The 24,564-nt window shown below is 42.1% G+C and overlaps 1 protein-coding gene across 1 annotated transcript; it reads left to right on the forward strand.

The window, feature by feature from the left end:
- The first annotated feature begins 649 nt into the window (after positions 1–649).
- Positions 650–24,519, forward strand: LOC118370341 (germ cell-specific gene 1-like protein). The gene is made up of 5 exons (XM_052485907.1): positions 650–1,102; positions 2,307–2,354; positions 6,517–6,669; positions 23,753–23,864; positions 24,177–24,519. Exons 1-5 carry the CDS (start codon positions 796–798, stop codon positions 24,517–24,519), a joined length of 963 nt encoding a protein of 320 aa, XP_052341867.1. The 5' UTR covers positions 650–795.
- The last annotated feature ends 45 nt before the right edge of the window (positions 24,520–24,564 follow it).

The raw sequence follows: 24,564 nt of genomic DNA on the forward strand, positions 1-24,564 counted from the left end.
TATTGTCTCGGCCTTATGCCTATATATCACGGTGTCAAGACATGAACTAACAGGTTATAGAGCAAACAACGCAGTTATCACAACACATAGGTTTTAGTATGGATTTCCTTCCTGGATTGGCTTCCCCAATGATTTTACCCATGCGTCGCAAGTGAATGAATCTGGTTTCATACATTACTTTCATTCATTTAATGCTGTAATGAATCTGGTTTCATACATTACTGTCATTAATGCTGTAATGAATTTGGTTTTGATGCGAGTGAGTGTGTATGAGTGTGAGTGTGTGGAAACTAGTGTGTGTTGCCATGGGTGATGACACATCAGTACACTCATAGAATGTCCTCGTGTGTGTGTCATGTGTGGGGAGGTCATGATAGAGGGAGGAGGGTTGGGGGAAAGGAATGCTGACTTTGATGCCAAGGGACTCATCCAATTCCACAACACAAACACACACACACACACACACACACACACACACACACACACCATAATTGACATGATGGGAGGAGAGAGGGGGGGGTACTAAATAAATGGGAGAGGGAATGAGAGAGAGAGGCGGGGAGAAGGGGGGATATGATGATGAGGAGGAGTGTTAGCTACAAAGTCTCAGAGTACCAGGCTCAGAAAAACATATTTGAGGATTAGCTCGTCATGCAGGAGTCTCGCGCAACTGTAATTATCCGCAGTATGGTAACGGAATTCCCGATTATCCTACATTAGGAGGATCTAAGGAAAAATCGCCATATACTGTGTTAAACGTTGGGATTAGCGCGTCTCCCTTTCCCGGTTGCTGTTATGGGGGGGATAGACCGGCGGCGGAGAGTATCTCTGGCTATTACGTTGAACTTCCTCGCGCTGATTCTAGCCGTTGTCGCGTTGACTACAAGCTACTGGTGCGAGGGGACACGGAAAGTGGCGAAACCTTTCTGTACGGGACCGGTCTCCACCACCAGACAGTCGTTCTGTATCAGGTTCAACAGCTCGAACATTAATGACAGCAGACTGGTCCAGTACATCTGGGAGACCGGTGAGGACAAGTACCTTATGAGGAAGTTCCACACCGGGATCTGGTTTTCGTGCGAGGAGAACGTTAATATGACAGGTAAGAGAGATAAACTCCGGGAACAAAACTTTTTATCGCGCACTGCGATGTGACGCAGCTGTACGCATGGAACTAGCCCGTCTTTTTAATGGAAAGTTAGAATTGGGTTCTCAGAATTATAGACTATGCTAATTTTTAGTCTAGACCTATGTAATTGTCCTTGTCTTTTGAGTGAAATATCCAATGATTTTCTGTCAGCTGCCAGCACACTCACTCACACACACATTAAAACGATCGTCTGTATTTAATTACGCACAAACGCAAAATCCTTAAAAATGTGACTGTGGTTGTTTTTACTCTGAGAATGTCATAATCATATTATGAATATTATGCATTTTACATACAAAAAAAACCTAACAAAAACGTATTTTAAAAAATATACGAGAAAGTAGAAAAAGCATATTTAATTTACCGGTTTATTTTAAAGGGAAAATCTACAGTTCAAACTATAACAAAGCTGCAACCCCGCCACGATTTTGTTAAAAAACTGAGGGACGGGGCTGGAGAAATGTAACCGCTCTCAAAATCATAGACGGGACTATGGATGCAAGGACTGACCAGCCATGATATCAACATTCTAGGTCAAGGTCCTGTAAATAGACGGTTCTCTCTGCTATCGCACGGCAAGCAGTACCAGAGCACGGAGTCTAGGTCCAAAAGGCACATTATGAACAGCTTCTACCCCCAAGCTATAAGACTGCTGAACAATTAATCAAATAGCCACCCAGACTAATGACATTGACCATCCCTTTGTTTTTTACACTGCTGCTACTCGCTGTTTGTTATTCCAACCTACATGTACAAACTACCTTGACCAACCTATACCCCGCACATTGACTCCGTAACGGTACCCCCTGTATAGCCTCGTTATTGTTATGTCATTTTATTGCGTTACTTTTTTATTTCATTTTTACTTTAGTTGATTTATTAAATATTTTCTTAACTCTTTCTTGAACGGCATTGTTTGTTAAGTGCTTGTAGGTAAGCATTTCACGGTACACCTGTTGTATTCGCCGCATGTGACACATAACATTCGATTTGATTTGACGAGAAGCTGAGTAGTAGAATCAGGTGTTTCATCGGGGATGGAGCTAAAGACTGCACCGGGTTAGCCACCCGTTTACCCAGACATGCGCCTTACAAAGCTGATGATTGAGTGTTTGATTGTATATTGTGTTTGATTGTGTGGCATATTCTATTTCAGGTGAAAACTGCAGAAGTTTCATTTATGTTGCGCCCTCACACGAAAGAGGTAGGTTTTGCTTAATAACATGTCATTACACCTTTTTCTATGAATCTGTGAATTGCTATGGGTGTTGTTGTTTTATTTCAACATTCCAGTCATCTCTCATATTAGGAATTGCAAGTGCAGCTCGAAGGGTGCAACTTGCTCGAAGGGTGCCAATTGAACCCAGTCACATAATAGTCCTGGAGTATGGTCTCATGCTGGGCTCTACTGAGATTGAAGTTATTCTTAGATTTATTTGAAAGTGTGAATTAAAAAAAAAAGTGAAAACCTACAGTAGCATAATTTAAGAGGATTAGAAATGCTGGGTTTTCCTGGGGAGCTACTGCACTGTAACAAATTGTTGTACATTTACAGCAACACTTTTACAGTAACTCTATATTACAGTACAGTGCTGTAAAGGCCAATGCATTTTCGGGGCTCAATTACCATTCCTCTAAACTCCTGTAAATTTACAACAATTGCTGTACTTTCATAATACAATTTTACATTAAATTACTGTATGATCTGTTTTGCTGTTTTTACAGCAGCATACTGTGAATTATGGTGCATTGTAGGAAAATGTTGTGGGTGGCGAAATAATCTCCGTCTCATTAACATTATTTTGAGGCGAACCTTGTAAGAACCTATATTTGTTGCAACCATTAGTGAAAATTCTGTACCCCACTGAATAAACTACAATTTCATATTTATTTCTGAAATTAATCTTGTAAATCTACAGTACTGTAATTCAGTAACACCCCCACATAATACATTATCATACTGTGTTTTTGCAGTCTAAAAACGTTCTTCTGTAAATCTACAGTAATTTACTGTAATTCAGTTCCACCCAGCCTTTTGTTGCTGCATGGTTTTGATGTGGCTCATTAACACATGTTGATGTGTTCCTTGTAAGAGGCTATACTTGTTGCCCTGTTAGTAAGAGTGCTATAGCAATTTAAGTGATATGTAGTAGTAGTGCCTTAATTAACAATAAACTGCATATCAGAATTAGATCAGAGTGGCAGCAAGTCTCAAACCTTAAATAATGGTTGAGCGTTTAGCCATGTCTTTTTGATCTGTTTTGGCTTGTAGTCACTGTCAGTTTAGAAGATTTTCTTACAGGTCATCATTGCATGATATTTTAAGTAAACTTGATAAAATTATGAAAAATAACTGTTGCTTCTACATTGATAAAGTTTGATCATAAAGTTACTTGTCCCCAGTAATTTAATTGTTTTTTTCCCTCTTCAATCTACACACGATATCCCACAATGACAAAGAAAAAACACATATCTAGAAATGTTTACTAATTTATTAAAACAAATGTAAAATGATATATTACATTTACATAAGTATTCAGACCCTTTACTCAGTACTTCGTTGAAGCACCTTTGGCAGCGATTACAGCCTCTTTACTTTACGTTTACTCAAGTATGACAATTGAGTACTTGCTCCATCACTGCTGCTTGGAGTTTGCCAAAAAAACACCTAATTTATGAGAAACAAGATTCTTTGGTCTGATGAACTCTTGAATGCCAAGTGTCACGTCTGGAGGAAACCTGGCACCATCCCTACGGTGAAGCATGGTGGTGGCAGAATCATGCTGTGGGGATGTTTTTCTGCGGCAGAGACTGGGAGACTATATATATATATATATACAATCTCATTGATGCAATGTTAATGTTGTCTGAGTTGTTTTGTGTCACCAAATTAGCTTGAGATGATTTTACTGCAACACTGCTCACTGTATCCATGTTGCTTGATAGAGGCGTTTCAAAGAGCTGTCAGTCAAGGTGAGCTCATGAATATAAGGTCCCCACCCACTCTGCCTGTCTTTTCAAACTTCCTGGTTGTTAGCCATGAGAGAAAAAGTACTTTTTAGAATGACTGTTCAGGACCTTTAAATTGTTTAATGGTTGAATATTTACCCCTTAAGCCCTCTACTATATCTGGTAGTGATATAAAATACAAATTATTATTTGGTATACTGTATATATAGAATTACATAACTGTTAGCAATTGCTGCAGTTTTATTAAAATACTTTTTTATCAAAGTACTTTATTGCTGTTTTACTGTATATTTCCTGCAGCATTCTGTAAATTATAGTGCATTGCGGTAAAATGTTTGGGGAGGGGGAAAGAATCGCTGGCTCATTAGCATCTTTGGAGGCTTGCCATGGAAGTGGCTATATTTGTTGCCCCCGTTAGTGAGAATTCTGTACCAATTCAAGGGATGTGTGATAATGCCATAATAATGTAATGCATGTAGGGGACCAATTATAATGTGATAATAACTCCTAAACTGTTTATGTTGAATATTAAGCCATGTAGGGTATTTTGAAGACCTACCTATTGTTAAATTACAGCAATGTTCCTAGTGACGGTTACAGAAGCGTTTTACTTGCTGTGACTGAGACTACATGGCCAAAAGTATGTGGACACACCTTCAAATGAGTGGCTTTGGCTATTTCAGCCACACCGGGTGTATAAAATCAAGCACACAGCCATGCATTCTCCATAGACAAACATTGGCAGTAGAACGGCCTTACTGAAGAGCTCAGTGGCGTTCAACGTGGCACCGTCATAGGATGCCACCTTTCCAACAAGTCAGTTCGTCAAATTTCTGCCCTGCCAGAGTTGCCCCTTTCAACTGTGTGTTCTGTTGTTGTGAAGTGGAAACATCTAGGAGCAACAACGGCTCAGCCGCAAAGTGGTAGGCCAACACGGGCTCACAGAACGGGACCACCGATTGCTGAAGCACGTAGCGCGTAAAAATCGTCTGTCCTCGGTTGCAACATTCACCACCGAGTTCCAAACTGCCTCTAGAAGCAGCGTGCATGTCAGTCAGACATCCCTCCTTCATTAGTTTTACCTCCTCCGTGTCGGCACATTCTTTCCGTGCCTAATTCACTTCAATACAAAATACTGTTCAACACGCACGCACGCACGCACGCACGCACACACACACACACACACACACACACACACACACACACACACACACACACACACACACACACACACACACACACACACACACACACACACACACACACACACACACACACACCCTCTCTGTGCCTAATTCGAGTCCAATGTCACTGTCTCCGTACCCAAAATGGGCATTATCATGATACATTTCTAACTGAGTTTTGTTCGTTTTAATGTAATTGATCTCAGTTCTGATTTCATCCAATAAATCCTTTCTCTGTGCTTTTGTGACGGGGGATATGTTGGCTAGGAAGCATAAGTTATAGTAATAGCTAAAGGGATAGTCTCAGGTAGACAACAACAAAAAGTACCAAACTGCGAAAGAGGCACGTATGTGAGATTCACTTGAATAAATCACAGACTGCCTTCATCTCTTTAAACACCTTAATCCTGCGGTGTAATACAAAATCATCACCTTTGATTAATCATTGAAATCCCATTTAAGAGTTTGGTCAGAACAAGTAAAAAGGATTGGTCTATCGCTAAGAGATATTAATAGATTCAATTATTCATCTAGGTCTAGGCCTACTTTTAACTTTTAAATTCTAACTATTTTTTGGGCAGCACTTTTTCTACAGGTCTTAAGGCACAGTAACTAACAGTGTTATAATATATGTAATTACACTGTAACTGGTTAGTAATAACATGTAGTTATTATTGTCATGCCAACGTTAAAACGCTACATTAAGTTGCCCCCTGTTACTATGTAACAACTCAGTAATAACTACAGTAAAAACCCTAGTAACAACATCACTTATTGCACTTTTTTATTTTATTTTTAGTGTTAGAAGCCCGCAATCATATCAAGGACCATTCATCCCATCATCCATAACCCAGGCAGCGAATGTAAGTCAGGTGGTGTGTCTGTCTGTCTCTTAGAGACAGATGAATCTTCACCTTTACAGTGGAGGTTAATGATATGGTGAATGGGTCACTGGTCCAACTCCCTTTCCTAACCTCCCCCTCAATGTATGTGTCTCTATACTCCTCCCTCCCTCCCTCCCTCCCTCCCTCCCTCCCTCCCTCCCTCCCTCCCTCCCTCCCTCCCTCCCTCCCTCCCCCTCCCTCCCTCCCTCATTGCTCTCTCCCTCCCTTTTCTCACCTCCCTCCCTCTCCTCTCCCATTTGTCCCTCTATCCCATCCCCTTGCCTCTCTCTCCCTCTCTCTCTCTCTCTCTCTCTCTCTCTTTCTGTAGGAGTGCTGTGGCTGTGTATCGTGGCAGAGTGTCTTTATATTCTCCTCCTGGCCACCGGAGGCATCCTCATGTCCATAGAGGCATGTCACTTAGGAAACGTCATCAACGGACTCAAACTCAACGCCTTCGCTGCCATGTTCACTGTCCTGTCAGGTAACACTTTACATGCTCTCTTATGTGTGTGTGCGTGACTCTTGCTATTGAATCAGTCACTTTTCTCCTCTCCTCATTATTCCTCTCAGGTAGAAAAGTGTTTAGTTTGTTTGCTTGTTGCTGATTGGGACTACAGAAACCCTTTCGATCAACACGGTCTTCATGCTGGCAGCTTTAGGCAGCTTTACTCAGTGAGGGGCCCTAAAACAGTGACTTACTTATACCCATGGAGCACTGCTCACTGCTATCTGTGGGTCTGCAGACTGGGCTGGACTTGAAATCTACTCTTCCATTGTCTTTTTCAGACAGCTTGTCTCGTTTTATCTGGATTAGTATTCATCTGGTCCTGTCGTCTGAGTTTGTCTGCAGACACAATACTCCAGTGTTCTGTTGGCTACGTGATGGTCTAGATGTTCTATTAGCTATGTGATGGTCTAGATGTTCTGTTGGCTATGTGATGGTCTAGATGTTCTGTTGGCTAAGTAATGGTCTAGATGTTCTGTTGGCTATGTGATGGTCTCGATGTTCTGTTGGCTATGTGATGGTCTAGATGTTCTATTAGCTATGTGATGGTCTAGAAGTTCTGTTGGCTATGTGACGGTCTAGATGTTCTGTTGGCTACGTGATGGTCTAGATGTTCTATTAGCTATGTGATGGTCTAGATGTTCTATTAGCTATGTGATGGTCTATATGTTCTATTGGCTATGTGATGGTCTATATGTTCTATTGGCTATGTGATGGTCTAGATGTTCTATTAGCTATGTGATGGTCTATATGTTCTATTGGCTATGTGATGGTCTAGATGTTCTGTTGGCTATGTGATGGTCTAGATGTTCTGTTGGCTACGTGATGGTCTAGATGTTCTGTTGACTACGTGATAGTCTCGATGTTCTGTTGGCTATGTGATGGTCTATATGTTCTGTTGACTACGTAATGGTCTATATGTTCTGTTGACTATGTGATGGTCTAGATGTTCTATTAGCTATGTGATGGTCTATATGTTCTGTTGACTACGTAATGGTCTAGATGTTCTATTAGCTATGTGATGGTCTAGATGTTCTATTAGCTACGTGATGGTCTAGATGTTCTATTGGCTATGTGATGGTCTAGATGTTCTATTAGCTATGTGATGGTCTAGATGTTCTATTGGCTATGTGAGGGTCTAGATGTTCTGTTGGCTATGTGATGGTCTAGATGTTCTGTTGACTACGTGATGGTCTAGATGTTCTATTAGCTATGTGATGGTCTAGATGTTCTATTCGCTATGTGATGGTCTAGATGTTATGTTGGCTATGTGATGGTCTATATGTTCTATTGGCTATGTGATGGTCTATATGTTCTATTGGCTATGTGATGGTCTAGATGTTCTATTAGCTATGTGATGGTCTATATGTTCTATTGGCTATGTGATGGTCTATATGTTCTATTGGCTATGTGATGGTCTATATGTTCTATTGGCTACGTGATGGTCTAGATGTTCTATTAGCTATGTGATGGTCTAGATGTTCTATTAGCTATGTGATGGTCTATATGTTCTGTTGGCTATGTGATGGTCTCGATGTTCTATTGGCTACGTGATGGTCTAGATGTTCTGTTGGCTATGTGATGGTCTATATGTTCTGTTGACTACGTGATGGTCTAGATGTTCTGTTGACTACGTGATGGTCTAGATGTTCTGTTGGCTACGTGATGGTCTATATGTTCTATTGGCTATGTGATGGTCTATATGTTCTATTGGCTACGTGATGGTCTATATGTTCTATTGGCTACGTGATGGTCTATATGTTCTATTGGCTATGTGATGGTCTATATGTTCTATTGGCTACGTGATGGTCTATATGATGGCTCTATGGTCTATATGTTCTATTGGCTACGCGATGGTCTAGATGTTCTATTAGCTACGTGATGGTCTATATCAGACATGGGCAAACTACGGCCTAACTACGTGATGGTCTATATGTTCTATTGGCTACGTGATGGTCTATATGTTCTATTGGCTATGTGATGGTCTATATGTTCTGTTGGCTACGTGATGGTCTATATGTTCTATTGGCTACGTGATGGTCTATATGTTCTATTGGCTACGTGATGGTCTATATGTTCTATTGGCTATGTGATGGTCTATATGTTCTATTGGCTACGTGATGATCTAGATGTTCTATTAGCTACGTGATGGTCTATATCAGACATGGGCAAACTACGGCCCGCGGGCCACATACGGCCCGTTAGGCTTTTTAATCCGGCTCGCCGAACTTGTCCAAATTATAGTAAAAGCCTCCTTTTTTCCCCTTTCCCTGCAATGCCCACGTTTCCCCAATAGATGGCGCACTCAAAACACATTGACCATTGTTGGAGTGGCGCGTATTTCTCTTTATTTCACTTTAATTTTCACTTCGTTTCACGTCACCATTAAGCCCTTCTGTGAAAATGAGCGGACCAAAGAGAAGGAAAGTGGACAGCGAATGCCGAGTGTTTAATAAGGAGTGGACAACAAAATACTTCTTCACTGAAGTCCGATCAACGGCTGTATGTCTGATATGCCAAGAAGCTGTTGCGTTTTCAAAGAGTACAATATCAGCCGTCACTTTGCCACGAAGCATGCAAACTATGCTAGGAAGCAGTCAACACAAGAACGGGCGGCTACTGCTCAGAGGTTGGCAGCTAATTTACAGAGTCAACATAACTTTTTTCACCGACAAACTGCAATTTAAGAGTCAAGTACCAAGGCAAGTTATTTGCTGGCATTCAAATTAGCAAAGGCTAGCAAGCCTTTCTCCGAAGGCGAGTTTTTGAAAGAGTGCATGGTAGAGACAGAGGTCTCTTGTGTCCGGAGAGCAAAGCCAAGTTTGAAAAAATCAGTTTAGCACGCAGGACAGTGACTCACCGCGTGGAACTGATTGACGAAGATATAGTCAGCGAGTTAAACAAAAAGGCGGAGTCTTTTAAGTTATATTCACTAGCACTGGATGAAAGTAACGACATAAAAGACACTGCTCAGCTCCTAATTTTTATCCGAGGGATTAACGACAGTTTTGAGATAACGGAGGAGCTTTTGAGCATGGAATCACTGAAAGGGAAAACGCGAGGAGAGGACGATCTGCACAGAGAATTTTGCCGTCGGTTCTGTGATTTTGAAAAAATTGACAAGTCACTTCAACTGGTGTCCTGTCCCCTGTCACAAGACCCCGAATCAGCACCGCAGGAGCTGCAATTGGAACTGATCGATCTTCAGTCTGACTCCGTCTCAAAGGAGAAGTTCAAGTCTCTTAAACTGAATGACTTTTACGCTTCACTTAACGAGACCGCGTTTCCAAACCTCCGGAGGACGGCGCAGAAGATGCTGGTGTTGTTTGGCTCGACCTACGTGTGTGAGCAGGCGTTTAGCGTCATGAAAATCAACAAAGCCCATCACAGATCCAAGTTAACTGACCAACACCTCAGATCTGTCCTGAAAATTGCCACAACAAAACTAACTCCAGACTTTGATGCACTGGCAAAAAAGGGAGACCAACACTGTTCCCACTGAAATGGTGAGTTTTTCTGCTGCGTTATGAAAAAATGCATATGGAAAGTTTGGAAGTGTGTCTTTTAATTAAGAGCAATGCGCATTTACGCACAGCAGCGGTACAGTAGCTTAATTAACACGCCGCACATCGCTCTTAATTTAAATTTAAATTTTCAGCTGCAGGTAGGATATTTAATACAGCCTATGTCTGTGTGCTTGGCAACGATACACGTGTACTGTTTGCGCGTGAAGGCGAGGGCGTCCGTGGCGAGTTTGTAGAGCGCGCGGTCAGGACAATCCATCCATGATTTTGCGGAGTTTAACACAAGTAGATATTATTGAGCTTGAGTATTTCGTTGTGTAATAATATGTTTTGAATGTTGAAAGTGATTCCATTTTTCAATAAATGTTGATTTCTTTAACTTTGCACCTTCGATTGAAACTTATTAAAAACAGACGCAATCTTGATAAATCACAGTGCGTATGTTATTTTAATCTATTTACATTTCCTCCTCCCAGTATCTGCGAAATAGTATGTAAATGCCATATCTTGCATATTCCTTGAGACAAATTTATTAACTGATAAGGGCTATTTTTCACATTTGAAAGACAGTTAATAAATTGGGTTGTAGTGTTCTTACTGTGCTATGAGGTTTGCACACACTACATTTAATGCTTTAGTATATCCGGCCCAAACACTCCCTCCAAATGCTCCTGGCCCGGCCCCTCTGTCAAATTTTAGAACCCATTGTGGCCCGCGAGTCAAAAAGTTTGCCCACCGCTGGTCTATATGTTCTGTTGGCTACGTGATTGTCTAGACTTTGGACCCTCCGGTCTGGTTTAGATTCTCCTGGACTATGCGCAAATGCTTGTCCATCCAGGAATAGGCTTAAAGCCTCTTGGCACTCTCCAAACATCTTGGCTGTCATCCCAACCTCTTGGCTGTCATCCCAACCGCTTGGGTGTCTCCAAACCGCTTGGCAGTCTCCAAACCTCTTGGCTGTCTCCAAACCTCTTGGCTGTCTCCAAACTTCTTGTCTTGCGTCCAGGTCATTTGCGGTTGTTTGGCACTCGTCTGATATTGGTAATTCAATGTTTTTGTGCTTGATGAAGGCATTAACAGTAACCTCAGAAATCCACAAAATGTACCATCGAACTGAACTCTGAAACGTAACAGGGATGATTTCATCGGCAATGTTGGCTGAAATGGGGGTCATCACTAAAGACTACTGTAGGTAGAAATTGGTTTGCAGATATAAACCAAGAGTAAACAATGAAATAGCAGAAAACCTTTTTTTTTTATGTTCCCCATTGATGGAATGGATGACCAAACCACCTCAAATCAACTACTGATTTAACTGGCATGTGAAAATACAGTTAAACTGTTCTCAAATGAACATAGTCTCATCTCAGGAGAGTTACCCACATCCATAACCACATCTATACCCACACCCATACCCACATCTATACCCACATCCATACCCACATCTATAACCACAGCTATACCCACATCCATACCCAGATCTATACCCATATCCATAACCACATCTATACCCACATCTATACCCAGATCTATACCCATATCCATGCCCAGATCTATACCCAGATCTATAACCATATCCATGCCTAGATCTATACCCAGATCTATACCTATATCTATACCCAGATCTATACCCACATCTATACCCAGATCTATACCCACATCTATACCCAGATCTATACCCACATCTACCCACACCCATAACCACATCTATACCCACACCCATACCCACATCTATACAGCATTGTTTGCTGTTTGGGGTTTTAGGCTGGGTTTCTGTACAGCACTTTGAGATATCAGCTGATGTACGAAGGGCTATATAAATACATTTGATTTGATTTGATCTATACCCAGATCTATACCCATATCCATGCCCAGATCTATACCCACGTCTATACACACATCTCTACCCACACCCATAACCACATCCATACCCAGATCCATACCCACATCTATACCCTCATCCATACCCACATCCATAACCACATCTATACCCACACCCATACCCACATCTATACCCACACCCATACCCACATCTATACCCAGATCTATACTCACATCTATACCCAGATCTATATCCACATCTATACCCATACCCAGATCTATACCCAGATCTATACACACATCTATACCCAGATTCATACCCAGATCTATACCCAGATCTATACCCACATCTATACTCACATCTATACCCACATCTATACCCACATCTATATCTATACCCACATCTATACCCATATCCATGCCCAGATCTATACCCAGATCTATACCCATATCCATGCCTAGATCTATACCCAGATCTATACCTATATCTATACCCAGATCTATACCCACATCTATACCCAGATCTATACCCATATCCATGCCCAGATCTATACCCAGATCTATACCCATATCCATGCCTAGATCTATACCCAGATCTATACCTATATCTATACCCAGATCTATACCCACATCTATACCCAGATCTATACCCAGATCTATACCCACATCTACCCACACCCATAACCACATCTATACCCACACCCATACCCACATCTATACCCAGATCTATACCCATATCCATGCCCAGATCTATACCCACATCTATACACACATCTCTACCCACATCTATACCCAGATCTATACCCATATCCATAACCACATCTATAATGACACCCATAACCAGATCTATACCCACACCCACACCCATAACCACATCCATACCCAGATCCATACCCACATCTATACCCACACCCATACCCACATCTATACCCAGATCTATACCCATATCCATGCCCAGATCTATACCCACATCTATACACACATCTCTACCCACATCTATACCCAGATCTATACCCACATCTATACCCACATCTATACCCAGATCTATACCCACATCTACCCACACCCATAACCACATCTATACCCACACCCATACCCACATCTATACCCAGATCTATACCCATATCCATGCCCAGATCTATACCCACATCTATACACACATCTCTACCCACATCTATACCCAGATCTATACCCATATCCATAACCACATCTATAATGACACCCATAACCAGATCTATACCCACACCCATACCCACATCTATACCCTCATCCATAACCACATCCATAACCACATCTATACCCACACCCATACCCACATCTATACCAAGATCTATACTCACATCTATACCCAGATCTATATGCACATCTATACCCACACCCATACCCAGATCTATACCCAGATCTATACACACATCTATACCCAGATCCATACCCACATCTATACCCAGATCTATACCCACATCTATACCCACATCTATACCCAGATCTATACCCACATCTATACCCAGATCTATATCCAGATCTATACCCACATCTATACCCACACCCATACCCACATCTATACCCACATCTATACCCACATCTATATCCACATCTATACCCACATCTCTACCCACATCTATTCCCACACCTATACCCACATCTATACCCAGATCTATACCCAGATCTATACCTAGATCTATACCCACATCTATACCCAGATCTATACCCAGATCTATACCCAGATCTATACCCAGATATATACCCAGATCTATACCCAGATCTATACCCACATCTATACCCACATCCATACCCACATATGTACCCAGATCTATACCCAGATATATACCCACATCTATACCCACATCTATACCCACATCTATACCCACACATGCAGTCAGCAGATCATTTCTACAAAATAAATACACATATTAATATATATATATATATACACTGCTCAAAAAAATAAAGGGAACACTAAACGGGCGGTCGAAATTTGCACCTTGTCTATTCTATGATTCTAACTCTCAACAGGAGGTTGATACACCGACTGAGTTCCTAAATATACACTGCTCAAAAAAATAAAGGGAACACTGAAACAACACAATGTAACTCCAAGTCAATCACACTTCTGTGAAATCAAACTGTCCACTTAGGAAGCAACACTGATTGACAATACATTTGGTGGAAATTATAGGCAATTAGCAAGACACCCCCAATAAAGGAGTGGTTCTGCAGGTGGTGACCACAGACCACTTCTCAGTTCCTATGCTTCCTGGCTGATGTTTTGGTCACTTTTGAATGCTGGCGGTGCTTTCACTCAAGTGGTAGCATGAGACAGAGTCTACAACCCACACAAGTGGCTCAGGTAGTGCAGCTCATCCAGGATGGCACATCAATGCGAGCTGTGGCAAGAAGGTTTGCTGTGTCTGTCAGCGTAGTGTCCAGAGCATGGAGGCGCTACCAGGAGACCAGTACATCAGGAGATGTGGAGGAGGCCGTAGGAGGGCAACAACCCAGCAGCAGGACCACTACCTCCGCCTTTGTGCAAGGAGGAGCAGGAGGAGCACTGCCATGAGGGTGGTATCAGGGCCCGACATCCACAGGTGGGGGTTGTGCTTACAGCCCAACACCGTGCAGGACGTTTGGCATTTGCCAGAGAACACCAAGATTGGCAAATTCGCCACTGGCGCCCTGTGCTTTTCACAGATGAAAGCAGGTTCACACTGAGCACATGTGACAGACGTGACAGAGTCTGGAGACGCCGTGGAGAACGTTCTGCTGCCTGCAACATCCTCCAGCATGACCGGTTTGGCGGTGGGTCAGTCATGGTGTGGGGTGGCATTTCTTTGGGGGGCCGTACAGCCCTCCATGTGCTCGCCAGAGGTAGCCTGACTGCCATTAGGTACCGAGATGTGATCCTCAGACCCCTTGTGAGACCATATGTTGGTGCAGTTGGCCCTGGGTTCCTCCTAATGCAAGACAATGCTAGACCTCATGTGGCTGGAGTGTGTCAGCAGTTCCTGCAAGAGGAAGGCATTGATGCTATGGACCGCCCGTTCCCCAGAACTGAATCCAATTGAGCACATCTGGGACATCACTCCATTCACCAACGCCACGATGCACCACAGACTGCCCAGGAGTCTGGGAGGAGATCCCTCAGGAGACCATCCGCCACCTTATCAGGAGCATGCCCAGGCGTTGTAGGGAGGTCATACAGGCACGTGGAGGCCACACACACTACTGAGCCTCATTTTGACTTGTTTTAAGGGTATTACATTAAAGTTGGAACAGCCTGTAGTGTGGTTTTCCACTTTAATTTTGAGTGTGACTCCAAATCCAGACCCCCATGGGTTGATAAATTTGATTTCCATTGATAATTTGTGTGATTTTGTTGTCAGCACATTTAACTATGTAAAGAAAAAGTAATTAATAAGAATATTTCATTAATTCAGATCTAGGATGTGTTATTTTAGTGTTCCCTTTATTTTTTTGAGCAGTGTATATATATATATGTGTATTTATTTTGTAGAAATGATCTGCCGGCCTAGAGAAAGGGGGCCGCCAGTTGCCAATCCCTGATCCAAATAAATCAGTAAAAGGGTTTTCCTTTGTGACTGTTTTTTATTGTGTTAATCTAGGTTATAGAGAAGCTTAAACAGTTTACCTAGCTCAGCATCTTGTTGTAATGGTTTCTACAGGAATGCTAGAGGCCAGAAACTAGAGAAACCCTTATTAAACGAATTGATTGTGGGCTGTATGGAGAGAGGGAGAGAGAGGGAATGTAGAGAGACAAAAAGGGTGCGAGGGGGGAGAGAGAGAGGAGTATGAAGGGAGAGAGAGATGGGGGTAGAGAGAGAGGGGGGGGTAGAGAGAGAGAGTGGTAGAGAGGTAGAGAGAGAGAGAGAGAGATGGGGGCATGAAGAGAGAGATAGATGGGGTAGAGAGAGGGGGGTAGAGAGAGAGAGAGGTAGAGAGGTAGAGAGAGAGAGAGAGATAGAGAGATGGGGGCATGAAGAGAGATAGATGGGGTAGAGAGATAGGTAGAGAGAGAGAGAGAGAGAGAGAGAGAGAGAGAGAGAGAGAGAGAGAGAGAGAGAGATGGGGGCATGAAGAGAGAGATAGATGGGGGTAGAGAGAGGGGGGTAGAGATAGAGAGAGAGAGAGAGAGGTAAAGAGAGAGATGGGGGCATGAAGAGAGAGATAGGTGGGGGTAGAGAGAGGGGGGGGGGGTAGAGATAGAGAGAGAGAGAGAGGTAAAGAGAGAGATGGGGGCATGAAGAGAGAGATAGGTGGGGGTAGAGAGAAAGGGGGGTAGAGAGCGAGAGAGAGAGGTAGAGAGAGAGGTAGAGAGAGAGGTAGAGACAGAGAGGTAGAGAGAGAGAGAGAGAGAGAGAGAGCGAGAGGGAAAATACACTTTTACTATCTCAGGTCTTTGTTTTAGCACAAACAGCCCATATGGGTGATTAATTTCATGCTTTACCATTACCAAGAAGAGAACAACCCCACACACCAGTCTGGGTAATAAGCCTGGCTAAGTTTTAGAGAGGAAAGATAAGGTGGTGTGCAAGTAGAGGTGCTGCCTGGCTCTCCATACACATACAAGACAGATGGAAACTACAGGGGAGCAGAATTATCTCATGTCCAAAATCCAAAATGCTTGATGTGGAATGAACTCCAATCAAACACTGCCACTGAAAAGCATATTATTAAATCTGTAGGAAATGTATCATGACCGACCGGCTCGATTCGGTCTTATGTAGCAAAATTTGAGATGGTGTATTCTACATGGGATAAAAGTAGAAACTCAGAGCTAGACAATGGTACACTGCAGTTGAGGAACAATGGGAAAGTAATTCTGCTTTGAAAGTTGATAAACTTGTAACCTCACTTTTGAGACAGCTCTTCTTTGTCTACACCCATTCAGCATCGTTCACACATTTACATTACATTACATTACATTACATTACATTACATTACATTTACATTACATTACATTACATTACATTACATTACATTTACATTACATTACATTACATTACATTACATTTAAGTCATTTAGCAGACGCTCTTATCCAGAGCGACTTACAAATTGGTGCATTCACCTTATGACATCCAGTGGAACAGCCACTTTACAATAGTGCATCTAAATCTTTTAAGGGGGGTGAGAAGGATTACTTTATCCTATCCTAGGTATTCCTTAAAGAGGTGGGGTTTCAGGTGTCTCCGGAAGGTGGTGATTGACTCCGCTGTCCTGGCGTCGTGAGGGAGTTTGTTCCACCATTGGGGGGCCAGAGCAGCGAACACCCTCTTAGGCCTCAGCCCCACCCATCTCTTTAAGGATTCACATATACTAAACAACAAAAGATTTCAAAACTAAAGACTGGTTTATACTACGGGTGTGTTCGTACATTTTATCTGGAGTGCCAGAGTGTGCTCTGGGCGGTCGTAAACTGAGAGCGTTGTCAGATTGTCCCTTCGTAAATTCAGAGCGTTTCGCTCTCAGAGCATTCAGAGTGCGCTCTGGCCAAGGAGTAGGGTTGATCCAAGTGTTCTGACCTAACAACAGCAGTCAAGCACCCAAGCTAACAGGCTAACGTTGGCTAGCTTGCTACTGTAGCTACTTTCAGACACAAATGAGAGAACACCTCACTCTGTCCATTTTAATCGCCCTAGCAGAGCTGGTTAGGCACTTTACATGTTATCTATAGTGTTGGGGACTGCAACTGTGCTGCTGGCAACAATTGAATTATGCTGTTTTGCCAACATTTACTAACACTGGCCATATTAAACGGGTGTTGAATGTTCGTAAATGTGTCAGTTATTATGTGCTCTGGCACATTCAGACGAGAGTGCTTTGAAATCGTAGTAGATAGCCAGAGGGAATTTACCATCTACGTCAATCGTCAGTTGTCGCAGTGACATTATAAACATTCTATTGAAATGGTTACTTGCATAGTAGCAAGCTAAACAATGAAACATAATCCCAACTCATGACGTTACTACCCTGCATGAATCTGCAGGTAGCTAACCAACCAGGTTCAATGTTAGCTAGCTAACAGTAGGTAATGACTAGCAATACAAATGGCTCTCTGAGATATGAATATGAATATTACTACACAGATCATTATTATAATATACGTAACTTTAGCTAGCGAGCAAGCTAACATTAGCTAGCTAGCTAGCAGTACACTTTAACTTGAAATGGCAACATTTGTCTAACATTAGGCTATAACTAGCCAAGCAAATGGTTCTGAGATACCGAATAATAAGTTCATACACGTAACGTTAGCTAGCTAGCCAACCAGTTAACATTAACAGTACATTACATTTACATTTAAGTCATTTAGCAGACGCTCTTATCCAGAGCGACTTACAAGTTGGTGCATTCACCTTATGACATCACTTTAACTTGAAATGAAATGGACTTTCTGACAAAATTAGAAACATGTAATATCTGAACATGTAGCTAGCTACAAAAAAAAATGCATTTTGATAAAATAAACAAAAAAAAGTTTACGTTCAAATGGCTCTGCTGTGAAGTGGTGACGCGCGACATACGCCTAGTTTCCTGAAACGAGTCAGATATGACCAACGTCAGCAGAATTCCAGCCCTGACTCTGTCAAGGAAGGCTAGGTTACACCGTACAAGGCTCTTCATGCTAAGTGTGTGGATTCGGACTGAAGCTCCGGTAGTTTGTAAAGAGGATGTCTGACATGATTGATTAACATATGTAGAAATATGCTGAGAATTATCATGAGAGTGAATGGGAGAAGGGGGATGCTGAGAACACGTTCTCTGCCGCTATTAGCTCTGCTCTTGTTCAGTCTGAGATTTGGGGGGCTTAACCACTAATCGGATTGGTACAGAGTCTGTTTGTTATTCCTCATGTTTTTTCTGTTCCCTCACTTTTTTGGGAGTCTGAGGAGATCCCTTGCTTCGGCTGTCATGTTACTAGCCCAGCCGGAAATAGAGTGGGGGGAGAGAGAGAGAGAGAGAGAGAGATGTAGGAGAAACAGCGAGAGAGAGAGAGAGAAAGAGTGATGTGGGAGAAAGAGAGAGATAAAGATTTCATGAGCTGAAATAAAAGATCACAGAAATGTCTCTCAAATTTTATGCATCCTTGTTTGTGAGCATTTCTCCTTTGTCAATATAATCCATCCACCGGACAGGTGTGGAATATCAAGAAGATGATAATTGCATGATAATTACAATAAAATGTGCGGTTTTGTCACACGACACAATGCCACAGATGTCTAAAATGTTGAGGGAACGTGCAATTGGCATGCTGACTGTAGGAATGTCCACCAGAGCTGTTGCCAGGGAATTTAATGTTAATTTCTCTAACATATGCCGCCTCCAACGTCATTTTAGAGAATCTTTGCGGTACGTTCAACCGGCCTCACAACCGTAGACCACGCCAGCCCAGGAACTCCACATCCGGCCTCTTCACCTGCGTGATCGTCTGAGACCCGTCACCCAGACAACTGATGAAACTGAGGAGTATATATGTCTGTCATAAAGCCCTTTTGTGGGAAAAAAAAACTATTCTGATTGGCTGGGCCTAACTCCCCAGTAGGTGGACCTGGCTCTCAAGTGGGTGGGCCCATGCCTTCCCTGGCCAAGCCATGGCTGTGCCACTGCCCAGTCATGTGAATGAATTTATATCAATTGACTGATTTTCTGACATTGACTGATCAACTGTGACTCAGTAAAATCTTTGAAATTGTCGCATGTTGCATTTATTATTTTTGTTCAGTATTTGTCTCGCAAGTTTTGACAGCACATTACCGTACATTACAGTACACAGTACAATAAAGACAATTAGAGTACATTAAAACACAGTAGAGTACAGTACAACACAGTAGAGTACAGTACAACACAGTAGAGTACATTACAACACAGTAGAGTACAGTACAACACAGTAGAGTACATTACAACACAGTAGAGTACAGTACAATAAAGAAAAGTAAAATATAGTGTACTGTATTGTACCCTACTTTACTCTAATGCACTCTACTGAACTATACTGTACTGTAGTGTACTCTACTGAACTATACTGTACTGTAGTGTACTCTACTGAACTATACTGTACTGTATTGTACTCTACTGAACTATACTGTACTATAGAGTACTGAACTATACTGTACTGTACTCTACTGAACTATACTGTACTTTAGAGTACTCTACTGAACTATACTGCACTTTAGAGTACTCTACTGAACTATACTGTACTGTAGAGTACTCTACTGAACTATACTGTACTGTAGAGTATTCTACTGAACTATACTGTACTGTAGAGCACTCTACTGAATTAAACAATATCGTACTCTAATGTACTCTACTGAATTAAACAATATCTGTACTACTGAACTATGTACTACTCTACTGAATTAAACTGTACTGTAGTGTACTCTACTGAACAATACTGTACTGTAGAGTACTCTACTGAATTAAACAATATCGTACTCTAATGTACTGTAGAGTATTCTACTGAATTAAACTGTACTGTAGTGTACTCTACTGAACTATACAATACTGTCTAATGTACTCTACTGAATTAAACAATATCTAATGCACTCTACTGAACTAATGTACTACTACTGAACTATACTGTACTGTAGAGTATTCTACTGAACTATACTGTACTGTAGAGCACTCTACTGAATTAAACAATATCGTACTCTAATGTACTCTACTGAATTAAACAATATCATACTCTAATGCACTCTACTGAACTATACTGTACTGTACTGTACTCAACTGAACTAAACTGTACTGTAGAGTACTCTACTGAATTAAACAATATCGTACTCTAATGTACTCTACTGAATTAAACTGTACTGTAGTGTACTCTACTGAACTATACTGTACTGAACTAGAGTACTCTACTGTACTAAACTGAACTATGTACTCTAATGTACTCTACTGAATTAAACAATATTGTACTCTAATGTACTCTACTGAATTAAACAATATCGTACTCTAATGTACTCTACTGAATTAAACAATATCATACTCTAATGCACTCTACTGAACTATACTGTACTGTACTGTACTCAACTGAACTAAACTGTACTGTAGAGTACTCTACTGAATTAAACAATATCGTACTCTAATGTACTCTACTGAATTAAACAATATCGTACTCTAATGTACTCTACTGAATTAAACAATATCGTACTCTAATGTACTCTACTGAATTAAACAATATCGTACTCTAATGTACTCTACTGAATTAAACAATATCGTACTCTAATGTACTCTACTGAATTAAACAATATCGTACTCTAATGTACTCTACTGAATAAAACTCTACTGTCCTGTAAACAATAGCATAATGTAATGTACTCTACTGAATAAAACTCTATTGTCCTGTACTGAACATAGCATACCACTGAACTAAACTGTATTGTACTCTACTCTACTGTGCTGTACTAATCATACCATTAATGTACTGTACTCTAAACTACTCTACTAAATTAAATTATACCGTACTCAACTGTACTCTACTGAATAAAACTCTACTGTCCTGTACCATATCATAATGTACTGTACTCTACTGTGATGTTAAAACGTCTGAGACAACCTACAGGACGGTAGTTCTCCAGGAGAGCCCCGGCCTAAACATTTATGATTCGTTCAGAATTGGATCTGTTCCGAACAAATCTGTACTTGTTTTTTGAGGCGGAGCTCTACAGAATAATACCCAGCGTGCCTTGCATGTGTTTGTTTTTCATAGGTATTTTCGAACATCTGGAAGATACTTTTTTTCACCTTACACTCAGGACCTAAAATGCACCTGGTTTCAATGTCTGGAAAAGACATCTAAAGTAATAAGAATATGTACATATAACTAAACTCAGCAAAAAAAAATAAGCGTCCCTTTTTCAGGACCCTGTCTTTTAAAGATAATTTGTCAAAATCCAAATAACTTCACAGATCTTCATTGTAAAGTGTTTAAACACTGTTTCCCATGCTTGTTCAATGAACCATAAACAATTAATGAACATGCACCTGTGGAACGGTCGTTAAGACACTAACAGCTTACAGACGGTAGGCAATTAAGATCACAGTTATGAAAACTTAGGACACTAAAGAGGCCCTGCTACTGACTCTGAAAAACACCAAAAGAAAAATGCCCAGAGTCCCTGCTCATCTGTGTGAACGTGCCTTAGGCATGCTGCAAGGAGGCATGAGGACTGCAGATGTGGCCAGGGCAATGAATTGCAATGTTCGTGTTGCGAGACGCCTAAGACAGCGCTACAGGGAGACAGGACGGACAGCTGATCGTCCTTGCAGTGGCAGACCACGTGTAACAACACCTGCACAGGATCGGTACATCCGAACATCACACCTGTGAGACATTACAGGATGGCAACAACAACTGACCGAGTTACACCAGGAACGCACAATCCCTCCATCAGTGCTCAGATTGTCTGCAATAAGCTGAGAGAGGTTGGACTGAGGGCTTGTAGGCCTGTTGTAAGGCACATCCTCACCAAACATTACCGGCAACAACCCACCATCGCTGGACCAGACAGGACTGGCAAAAAGTTCTCTTCACTGACGAGTCGCGGTTTTGTCTCACCAGGGGTGATGGTCGGATTTGCATTTATTGTCGAAGGAATGAGTGTTACACAGAGGCCTGTACTCGGGAGCGGGATCGATTTGGAGGTGGAGGGTCCATCATGGTCAGGGGCAGTGTGTCACAGCATCATCGGACTGAGCTTGTTGTCATTGCAGGCAATCTCAACGCTGTGCGTTACAGGGAAGACATCATCCTCCCTCAGTGTTCTGCCATGGCCAGAGCCCGGATCTCAATCCCATAGAGCATGTCTGGGACCTGTTGGATCGCAGGGTGAGAGCTAGGGCCACTCCTCCCAGAAATATCCAGGAACTTGCAGGTGCCTTGGTGGAAGAGTGGGGTAACATCTCACAGCAATAACTGGCATATCTGGTGCAGTCCATGAGGAGGAGATGCACTGCAGTACATAATGCAGCTGGTGGCCACACCAGATACTGGCTGTTACTTTTGATTTTGACCCCCCCCCTCCTTTGTTCAGGGACACATTATTCAATTTCTGTTAGTCACATGTCTGTGGAAATTGTTTAGTTTATGTCTCAGTTGTTCAATCTTGTTATGTTCATACAAATATTTACACATGTTACATTTGCTGAAAATAAATGCAGTTGAAAGTGAGGACACGTTTCTTCTTCTGCTGCGTTTATGTATTTTCAACTTCATTTTTATCACTGGATGATTGTCAGAGAGATTTGCGGTTTTTGGCAGAGAGATGGAAAGAGTGCAGAAAAACAGCTGCAAGTTAGCCAATAGTCCAGTTGATTGGTCATTCTGCCAGTCCTCTATGCTGGCAAAGCTCTTCTTCTCAGTTTAACTCAGTGCTGTTTTTCAGGTGTTTTCAGGTCTAGGAACGCTGCTACAGATGGAGCAGTCTTTTGTTCCAGCCCAGCACTAACACAGATGATTCAACAAATCAACTCATCATCAAGAAGTTTAGGATTAAGATTCGGGATTAGATTAAAGATTAGTGTAGCTGAATATGGGATGGAAGAAATGGCTGCACACCCTGTAGTGCTCAAGGACGACAGTGGTTATCATGACATTATAGCTCAATACTGTCACCCTGTGGTGGAAAATAGAACTCACCCACTTGTCTCTGACGCTCCTTTCTACAGCACTAGACTCATTTAACTTCTCTTGACATTCCAGGTCTGCTTGGCATGGTGGCCCACATGATGTTCACCACAGCCTTTCAGCTGACAGTCAGTCTGGGGCCAGAGGACTGGAAGCCTCAGTCATGGGACTACAGCTGGTCATACATGTAAGCACACACACACACACACACACACACACACACACACACACACACACACACACACACACACACACACAACACACACACACACACACACACACACACACACACACACACACACACACACACACACACACACACACACACACACACACACACACAGAGAGAGATTCTATGCTCTATACACTGTATGGGAGGGGGGTTCCGTCGCCTCAGGTTGGAAGACCATACTTCTCATAGATACATTTTTTTCAGAATTTGTTACACATTTTCTTTATTCACTTTATGTCTACCATTTCCTTCCTTCTTCTTCTCTAGCCTGGCGTGGAGCTCGTTCACAGCCTGCATGGCCTCCTCGGTCACCATCATCAATCGCTACACCAAGACCATTCTGGAGTTTAAACACAAGCGCAGGAACGTCCAGAAGAACCTGAAGATCAAGCAGAAGCTTCTGGAGCTGGACTCTGGACCAGGGGTCGGGGTGGGTCATGGGGGTCATGGGGGTCATGTGGAGCAAGTGTGGGACATGTACATCAGCTCAGTGCCCAACACGGCTGAGGAACTACTGGATCTCTCCAGCAACGGCAGGAAGCTGTCCAACGCATCAGTGTTCCTGGACTTGAACGATCTGCCAGATCCGATAAGAGAGGAGTACTTCTGAGAGAGGACTAGGGGACTGACCAAGGAACACACAATTACACACACA

Source organism: Oncorhynchus keta, chromosome 3, assembly GCF_023373465.1.
Source record: "Oncorhynchus keta strain PuntledgeMale-10-30-2019 chromosome 3, Oket_V2, whole genome shotgun sequence".
NCBI lineage: Eukaryota > Metazoa > Chordata > Actinopteri > Salmoniformes > Salmonidae > Oncorhynchus > Oncorhynchus keta.

Excerpts from the sequence above, each read along its gene's own strand:
- LOC118370341 (XM_052485907.1), top strand. The coding sequence starts at position 796 with ATGGGGGGGATAGACCGGCGGCGGAGAGTATCTCTGGCTATTACGTTG. Across the intron at positions 2,355-6,516 it reads TGCGCCCTCACACGAAAGAG|GAGTGCTGTGGCTGTGTATC; the intron begins GTAGGTTTTGCT and ends CTCTTTCTGTAG. Across the intron at positions 6,670-23,752 it reads CATGTTCACTGTCCTGTCAG|GTCTGCTTGGCATGGTGGCC; the intron begins GTAACACTTTAC and ends TTGACATTCCAG.